Source organism: Rhincodon typus, unplaced genomic scaffold, assembly GCF_021869965.1.
Source record: "Rhincodon typus isolate 14 unplaced genomic scaffold, sRhiTyp1.1 hic_rhity00000090, whole genome shotgun sequence".
In the NCBI taxonomy this organism is placed as follows: Eukaryota; Metazoa; Chordata; class Chondrichthyes; order Orectolobiformes; family Rhincodontidae; genus Rhincodon; species Rhincodon typus.
The window spans coordinates 34,048-43,745 of NW_025965728.1; the positions used below are offsets into that span (position 1 = coordinate 34,048).

The following is a 9,698-nucleotide window of genomic DNA, read 5'->3' on the forward strand; positions in this document are numbered from 1 at the left end:
TCAGCTGATTTAAGAGGTGTTATCCACTGAGCTAGTCCTGCATACAGGGGGTTTGGATCTGCTCTGGGATTACAGAATGGGTGCGAGAATACCCTTTACCTGGCCATATCATGCCCCTGTTAGCCACCAGTAATGATCCTGTGGGCTGGAGTGGGGCAGGATGTGTATGTAATTCGGGAGGTAATCTACTGGTTCCTACCACCTCTCACTCTGGTCAAACAGGCCCACAGTCTCATATGATATAACCTGCAGACAACAAAAACTTGTATTTAGACAGTAAGTCCTCACTTAAAGTTATGGCTGCATTCCAGAAATTCACAACTTTAAGTGAAATGACTTGAAGTGAAATGACTTTAAATGAAACGTTGGTACCTGTAGGAACTAATATTAAAACCGAAGTTAGGTTCTGGAGGGCATCATTTCTCAGAAAAAAATCAAATATGAAAATATTTTACTCTCTGAGTTGACGTTGTTACAATGCTAAGCACCTACGTTTGGTTAATGAAATAAATTTTGAAGTGAAATAAGTCCAAAAATATGAAGAATATTGATACAGAAGAAAATGAGGTGGAGGAGGGGTAATAAATAAGTTTGCAGATAACACAAAGATTGATCGAATGGCTGGCAGTGAAGAGTTGAAGTTACAGGAGGATGTAGACAGATTGCTCAGATGGGTAGGTCAGTGGCAAATGGTGATTAACCCTGATAAATGTGAGGTGATGCATTTTGGAAAAAGTAACAAGACAAGAGAATATTCACTCAATGACAGGACACTAGGAAGCTCGGCGCAACAAAGGGATCTTGGGATGCTTGTCGACAGATCCCTGAAAGCGGCAGGACAGATTAATAGAGTAGTCATAGATTCATAGAGCAGGGAGGTAATGTTGGATCTATACAGAAATTTGGTGAGGCCACAGCTGGAGCAGTTCTGGTCTCTGCCCTATAGGAAGGATGTGTTTGCTCTGGGCAGGGTGTAAAGGAGATTCGCCAGGATGCTGCCTGGGACAGAGCAGTTTCATTGTGAACCAGAGGGTGTTGGAAATCCGGAATACACTGCCTGAGGTGGGAAACCTCACAACCTTTCAAAAGGATGTGGGTGGGCAGTTGAAATGTCATAACATTCAAGGCAATGGGCCAAGTGCTGGAAAGTGGGCCTTGTGCTGATTGAGAGCAGTACAGGGTGGTACGGGCCCAAGGGGCTGAATGGCCCCTTCTGTTACTGTGCGATTATGTGATTCTGTGAAAATTGTAAATGTGATACTTTGAGTGAGCTTCCTCTCTCCAGCATTGCTTCTTCCTGATCCCCTGCTCCCATTCCTCCAGGACACTGCCAATCGTCCAAACTCCTCACCTCTCTGCATCATGGCCAACCTTAACCCCTTCCACTCATTAATCACCATTCCCCTCTCCTGGTCTGGTGTTCCCGTTCCCATTCCATTTCCAGATTCACTCTGAAGTTAGAGTTCTGATGGTTCAGAATGGCTGTGGTTTATAATTTTGAAATGCTCCCCCTCACCCGAATGCTCTCCATGCGTCGGCCAAGGGTCTCTGAGAGAAACATTGAGGCCTGAGCAGCTCAGAAAACACACGGATTTTAAAAAGACCCCAGCATTTCTGAACCTAGGGATTTCTATTCCTGATGGGATCTGGATCTTTGTCAGGAGCACAAGTCCAGGAGAGGGTAAGTGGCACAGAGATGAGGCTGAGAAGTGGGGAAGGTTCCAAGTGACTTAGATAGACGCAGCATTAAATCAGAATAGTGACAGTCAAAGAGATTGCAGGCTCCATTCAATTTTTTGATTCAGTTATTGTCACATGTATCTTGTTGCAAAATACAGTGAAAAGTGTTGTATAGTGTCGCCACTCTCTGGCGCTATCTTAAAACACAGAAAAATAAACCAAAACATTAGAATAGAAAGGCAGAAAAATGAAGAAATAAGGAAAAAGTGGCCAACTTTACGGTCCTCCTTGTTAAGTGTTCTGTCGTGGGCCATGGGTCTGGTGGCCAGGCATGGTCCCCCTTCACTGCACCACCGCCGCTAGAACAAAAGTTGCCACTCTTGCCTGCCATCTCACCTCCACTGATGTTCTTGCTGCTATGAGTCCTCATTGGACCTCACCAATGCAGATACCACCGATGCTGCCGGCTCTTGTACTAGGCCCAAACTTACCTCCATTGCCACCTCCATGAATCTGCGCTGGCCACAAATGTTGGGGACTCAAACCTGTCTCTGATGCCATTGCCACAAGTTTGTTCTGCAGGGCCTACTCGAGTCCACTCTGCCGGGCCTACTCGAGTCCACTCTGCTGGGCCTACTCGAGTCCACTCTGCTGGGCCTACTCGAGTCCACTCTGCCAGGCCTACTCGAGTCCACTTTGCCGGGCCTACTCGAGTCCACTCTGCCGGGCCTACTCGAGTCCACTCTGCCGGGCCTACTCGAGTCCACGCTGTCGGGCCTACTCGAGTCCACGTTGCCGGGCCTACTCGAGTCCACGTTGCCGGGCCTACTCGAGCCCACTCTGCTGGGTCTACTCGAGTCCACGCTGCCGGGCCTACTTGAGCCCACTCTGCTGCGCCTACTCAAGTCCACGCTGTTGGGTCTACCCGAGTCCACTCTGCTGGGTCTACTCAAGTCCACTCTACTGGGCCTACTCGAGTCCACACTGCTGGGCCTACTCGAGTCCACACTGCTGGGCCTACTCAAGTCAACACTGCTGGGCCTACTCGAGTCCACACTGCTGGGCCTATTCGAGTCAACACTGCAGGGCCTACTCGAGTCTGCATTACTTGGACTATTCAAGTCAGTGCTGCTGGGCCTACACAAGTCTATGCTACCGGGCCTACTTGCTGCCATCATTGCAATCAAGCTCTTCACCAAGAGGTAAGTAATATAAAATAGGAGAGAAAGAAAATGAGAGTCTCGATAAAAAAGAAAATGAACGAAAGAAAAGCGGATGGAGCAGACGAGCCCTATTCCACCACCATCATTCCAGAAGGAGTATCCCAATGACTTTCCAGAGAAACAACATTAAACAGGAATACACACACACCCCTTCAGGTGTGAATGAGTTACCATGTGACTGTCACACTCACTGTGGGGTGTAGCGACTCTCAGTTATGATGCTGCCCATTCATAAAGACTGAGTGTTCCAGAGGCCATACTGGATAACCATTGACTCACTACATCACCTGACTGCCCAGTTACACAAAGTCATCAAGCACCACACTATCACTGAATTTGTAGGTTAGACGTTGTAATCTGGGCTGTATATTAGTTAGGTGGTTAAACAGCACAGAAAATTAGGATTGAATCTCATTGTTAGCGATAATGTAGAGGGAGCTTTGTCATGTATGTAACCCTGTGCAGTCCCTGTCCTGGGATGGGGACAGTATAGAGAGAGCTTTACTTTCAGTTTAAAAGAGTAGAGGAAGAAATGGAATGAGATGATCTGATATAAGAAAGGAGATTGAATTTAGAATATTTTGTTAATTCAGATTCTGTATGAACTAAATACACTCGGTACATTTTTTAAAGGATTCCACAGTAATCCATACTGAACCTGATAGTTATACAGAGAGAGGAGGAACAAGAGGGTTAGATGGGGAAAAGGGAAGGGGAAGGCAGAGGGATGAATTGGATGGAACTGGTGATTTGAGGTGGGGGGAGTGTGAAGACAAGGGACTGACAGTCACGTTGTACACCTGTTTGTTTCAGGGCCTGGCTCGGATCCCTGCTTCTGAATGTCACAGTGTTCAGATTCGTCGTACAGTCCCAGTTAATAGCTTCGGTGAGTCAAATCCCCTGGTTTACCCACAATTGGGAATTCTGTTGGAACTACTTAACAAAGTAGGGGGCGGAACACCTTCCTACTCCCTCCCAATTTCTCTGCTTCCTCTTCACCCCACTGCTCCTGACACAGGCTGGAATATCTCAACATCGCCCTGTCAGACAGGGCTGTAGTGAGTGTGCCGCTGAACTGTGGAAGGCATCATAACCTCACACTCTTCCACACACACACCCTGCACACCTGTGGCATTAGGTGAGGGCTGGGTCCCAACTGGCTGTGTTGCCTCCCACAGTTAAATACCCTGGCAGTGATGAAGCAGCATTCTGACATTAACACCAGCGGAGAGCAGATGACATGGAGTAACCTGGTCCTGAACTAGGTCCAGCCTCTAATTTTACGATCTTTATGAGTACAGTGATTGGAGAGGGGGTGTAGGGAGGACCAGGGGGTGGGGGGAGATTGACTGGTTGGGGGTGATGGGTCACAGAGAGCGATACCCTATCAATGACCAATCCCCAGTGAGTCGAATTCACCGTCTTGGCTGGGGCATCAACACATGCGGGAACAGAGACTATTCAACTGGGTGAGCCAGGACGAGACAGGAGGTCAATGTTATATTAAATGGTGAAGCTTCTAGAAATCTCAGTCCAAGGTTGCAAACCCACACTTCCTGTGTCAGTCAGTGTGCCAAATTAATGGCCTCTCCTCTCGTCTAACCAGGGTGCATGGCAGACTATTAGACTACAGTATACATCGCAGTCAAACCCTCACCCAGGCCTGGCTTCCAGTGCCACTTATCCCTTATACCCTGATCATCTCCCTCCCACCCTCCAGTTTCCACCCCGCCCCCCCCACACACCCTCCCCCTTACCCCCTCACTGAATCCAGTCAATAAGTGGTTTATAAGGATTGAGGGTTCAGACCCAGTGCCTGGCTCAGGATCGAGTCACTCCAGGTTCCATCCTTGCACTGACATGGTGGGCTGAATGGCCTCTCCTGTGCAGTAGAAATTCTCTGACTGAGCATGTGCTATCACCGTATCGCCCTGTATTCCCTACTAACCTCATTTCTGTACGCAGTGACCGCACACATTTAGAGTCTCAGGATGGGTATTCGGCTGCAGGAGGCATTACAGCCAGGCAGATGCTCTACCAGATGCGTACTGTCCAGCCAAACACACTGATTAAACTGATCATACACTAGGGAGGCCATTCAGCCCAGAGTGCTCTTATTGGCTCTTTGAAAGATCAGGTTTGTCCCCACACCTCTCCCTCACTTCACCCACTCCATCCAGGGAAATCCTGGAACCTGCTGGTGAATTTGCAGCTCGCACTGCTGTCATTTCATTTCCTTTCTGACTATTTCTCTCTCTCTCTCTCTCTCTCTCTGTCTCTCTCTCTCAAGCAGGATCGTCGCCGAATGGAGCTCACCTCTGGCAGTAAGTGGAGCCCGTGGCAGAGCTGGTCTCCGTGCTCCAGTACATGTGGAGGGGGCGTTGCCACCAGGGTCCGGAGATGTTTGATCAGGTACCAGCACCAGCCCCTCCACAATCCCTGACTCCCACACCCTTCATAATCCCTGATCCTCAGCCCCTCCATAAACCCCGACCCAACATCCTTCATAACTCCTGACCCTCAACATCCTTCACAATCCCTGACCCCATTCCCTTCATAACCCCAAACCCACCATCTTCATTACCCTTGACCCCCATCTCCTCCTTAACCACTTACCCTGACTCCATTCGTAACTCTTGTCACCCCACCCACTCCATAATCCCTGACCCCAGCCTATCCATAACCTCTGTCCTCACCAACCTAATAACCCCTGACCTCTACTCCATTCATAACTCCTGACCCCCAAATCTCTTAATAACACCTTACAAATCTCAGTCTGTGTATAACACATGGTCTTTATCACACACAGTATATAACACATGGGTATACAATACACAGGGTATAACACATGAGGTATATCACACACAGTGTATACTACACACAGGGTATAACACATGGGGTATATCACACATGGTATATAACAGCATTGTGGGTCTACCTACAGCACAGGGACTGCAGAGTTTCAAGAAAGCAGCTCACCACCACCTTCTCAAGGTCAATAAATGCTGACCCAGCCAGCAACACCCACATCCTGTGAACTAATGGAAAAATAAAACTTCTTTTTGAAAGCATTTCTGCATTTTGCCATAACCACTTCCTGTGGGAATGAGATCCACATTCTCACCATTCTCTCATTAGAGAACCTGGTCCTTATTTCCCGGTTGGATTTGTTTGAAATTCTCTTGTGTCTTTGACCCTCTATTGGACTTTCCCACAAACAGAGAGATTGCTTTCCACATTCATCCCAGCCAACCCATTCATCATTTTATAGAAGTCTATCAGATCTCCTTGCATTTTCTATTTTTCTGGAATATTGCTAACCTGCTCAATTGTTGCTGATAGCTGCAGTCTCTCTGTTCTGGATTGTCCTCATTTGCACTTTTCACAGTGTTTCTAAAAGATGGAGCCTTTGGAACAGTGCTCAGTTCTGAGAGAAACAGAAAATGCTGGAGAAATTCAGCAGGTCCGATACCAGCTATGGAGAGAGAAACAGTTAACATTTCAACACTGGTATGACTCAGTACTGAGAGGATAGCCTGACAGGGTCCTCTCCAAGGTTACTGCTTTTGATCTCTGTACATCAAGGAATATTGAATCCCAGCGTTGGGTTAGCATTCATCATTGCTTTGGTGCTGTTTTGCGTTGTTTCTACCTTGCCCATCTCTACGCTCCTCTCTCTTTGACAGTCCATCACTTCCCAATAACCAGTGATGCTCAGTCCGAAGGCAGGGCAATATGCAAAGGAAGAGACTGCTGTTCCATTTCAGGGAAAGCTGCAGGAAGCAAGTTCCAGGAGACTGCAGATCCCCATGTTGTCTCAAGACATTATCAGTGACCTCAGGTAGACCCTGTTTCTAGTAGCTCAGTGAGAGTTCATGTCCATCGCGCTTCACCCCTCAGCCTCTCAATGGGATCTTGGGCAAAATCTACATTGTGTATCAGGGAATGTGTGAGTGTGTGCATCTATGTGTTTGTGCCTGGATGTTTGCTTGTGTTTGTGTGTGCCTGGGTACGTGGGTTTGATTGTGCCTGTGCATGTTTTTGTATGGATGTGAATGTGAGAGTGTGTGTCTGCACATGTAGTTGCATGTTTGTGTGTAAGTGTGTGTGTGTATGTGTCTGTGTATCTGTGAGCGTGTGTCTGTGTATGCGTGTGTGCATGTCAGTGTGTGTGTCTGTATGTTTCTGTGTATGAGTGTGTCTGTGTGTTACTGTTTTTAAATTTGCATGTGTTTGTCTGTGTCTGTGTTTGTGTGTGTGCGTGTGCTTGTGTGTGTGAGACTGTGTTTGTGAGAGTGTGTGTGTGAGTTTGAGTTTTTGTGTCTGTTTGTCTGTCTATGTGTCTGTGTTTGTATGTTTCTGTTTGTGAGAGTGTGTGTGAGTGTGAGTTTATGTTTTTGTGCTTGTGTGAGTGTGTGTATCTGTGTTTGTGTGTGCATGAGAGAGTGTGAGTGTGTGTTTTTGTGTCTGTGTGTGTGTGAAAGAGAGAGTGTGTGTGTGTGAGAGCGTGTGTGTGTTAGTATGAGAGTGTAAGGTTGTGTTTTTGTTCTCATGTGTGTCTGAGAGTGTGTTTGTTTGTATGTCTGAGAGTGTGTGAGTGTGAGTATATGTGTGTACGTGTGTGTGTGCATGTGTGTGTGTGCAGGGGTGTATGTGTCTGAGTGTGTGTGTGTGAATATGTGTGTGTGTATGTGTGTGTGAGATAGAGAGAGTGTGTGTGTGAGTAAGTGAGTGTGTGTGTGAGTGAGTGCGTATATGTGTGTGTGTGTGCATATGTGTGTATGTGTATGTGAATGCTTGTATGTATGTGTTTGTGAGTGTGTGTGTATGAGAGAGTGTGTATATGTGTGAGTGTGAGTATCTGTGCCTGTGTGCGTGCGTGCATGTCTGTGTGTGTACATGTGTGTCTGTACATGTGTGCGTGCATGTGTGTGTGTATGGGTGTGTGAGTGTGGGTATCTGTGCTTGTGTGTGTGCGCATATGTGTGTGTATGGGTATGTGTGTCTGTGTGTGTGCATTTGTGTCTATGTGTGTGTGCTTGTGTGCGTGTGTGTATTTGTGAGTGTATGTGTGTGTGATTAGGTGTGTGTGTCTGCACCTGTGTGTGTAGGTGTGTGTCTGTGTGTGTGTGTGTGTGCATGTGTGGGCGTGCATGTGCGTATGGGTGTGCTTGCATGCATGTGTGTGTGATTGTGAGTGTCTATGTGTGTGATTGTGAGTGTGTGTGTATGTGTGTGTGAGTGAGAGTATCTGTGCCTGTGTGTGTGAGTCTCTACCTGGATGTGTGCGTCTGTATGGGCGTGTGTGTGTGTATGTGTGTGTGTCTGTTGGTACGAGTGTGTCTGCATGTGTGTGTATGTGGGTGTGCGTGTATGTGTGAGTGAGTTTGTGGGGGGGTGTGTGTGTGTGTGTGTCTGCACATGTGTGTCTGTGTGTGCGCATCTGCCTGTGGTTGCATGTGTGTGACTGTGTGTGTGTGTGTGTGTGTGTGTGTGTGTGTGTCTGTGTGTGTGTGTGTGTGTCTGTGTGTGTGTGAGACTAAATGTTCTCTGTTCTTCAGTCACAGACATCCCTTTGGAAAGCCCTGTCCAGGGAACCAGAGACAGTACAAGGTGTGTGCTGCTGAGGTAAGATCATCCAAAAACATTGTGGAAAGTTATAGCAACATCCTCCATTCCAGTCTACAGAGCCCTTTTCTCATGACGTACATGGCACTGAGCTTTTCTGTGTATGAGGATATGGCCTGTTACTGGGGTTATATCGGGCCTGTTACTAGGGTTATATTGGGCCTGTTGCTGAGGTTATATTGGGCCTGTTACTGGGGTTATATCGAGCCTGTTACTGGGGTTATGTTGGGCCTGTTGCTGAAGTTATATCGGGCCTGTTACTGGGGTTATATCAGGCCTGTTGCTGGGTTATATCGGGCCTGTTGCTGGGTTATATCGGGCCTGTTACTGGGTTATATTGGGCCTGTTATTGGGGTTATATCAGGCCAGTTACAGGGGTAATATGGACCCTGTTACTGAGGTTATATCGGGCTTGTTATTGGGGTTATATCGGGCCTGTTGATGGGGTAATATCAGGCCTTTGCTGTGTTTCTGAGGCTGTCACTGTCTCTCCTCAGGACTGTCCCCCGGGCACAATGGATTTCCGAGAGCTTCAATGTGCAGCCTACAATGGACACCGGCTCTCCCAGATCCAAGGGGCTGTCTTTGAGTGGATTCCATTCTATGGAGGTGAGTGATTTCCCATTCTTGCAGATTTTGATTCCCTCCCGAAGACCATCCCCAGGGAATGACTGTCCTTGCTTACCCACCAGGAGCGTCTGGCCTGTGTACAGCTGTCAGCTGTGCAACTGTGGAAGACTTTGTGCTGGATAAAGAACTCAGCAAGAACTCAGCATCACACTGGATAGTTCACGTAGTCACATTAAACAATCCAATGTGTGCTGGGGATATTTAATAAATATGTCATTTGAACATTAAGATAATAAATTTTGTACAGAAGGTAAAACATTAAAAGTTGCATTTGTATAGCACTTTTCACAACCCCAGGATGTCTGAAAGCATTTCGCAGCCAATGAGATGCCTTAAAAGTGTCGACTAATGAGTATGATTACTGGTGAGTCTGTAGCTGACTGAGCCCAATCCTAGAGCCCCATCTCCGTCCGTGGCTTTGGAAGGTGTCTCTGGGAGGGGGAGTTGGTCCTTAGCCTTGAGATTTAAAATGTAGCCACAGTTGGAAATTTGGAAACACAGCAGCTAACATGTACACAGCAAGATCCCACGAATGGC

At 47.3% G+C, this 9,698-nt stretch overlaps 1 protein-coding gene across 1 annotated transcript in view; it reads left to right on the forward strand.

Annotated features, from left to right (window-relative positions):
• Positions 1-9,366, forward strand: part of LOC125488247 (A disintegrin and metalloproteinase with thrombospondin motifs 10-like) — a 14,374-nt gene extending 5,008 nt beyond the window's left edge. The window contains exons 3-7 of the mRNA XM_048621184.1: positions 3,717-3,789; positions 5,197-5,315; positions 8,465-8,531; positions 9,029-9,140; positions 9,224-9,366. Of these exons, the coding sequence (XP_048477141.1) occupies positions 3,717-3,789; positions 5,197-5,315; positions 8,465-8,531; positions 9,029-9,140; positions 9,224-9,366 (514 nt within the window). The remainder of the gene's footprint in view (positions 1-3,716; positions 3,790-5,196; positions 5,316-8,464; positions 8,532-9,028; positions 9,141-9,223) is intronic.
• The last annotated feature ends 332 nt before the right edge of the window (positions 9,367-9,698 follow it).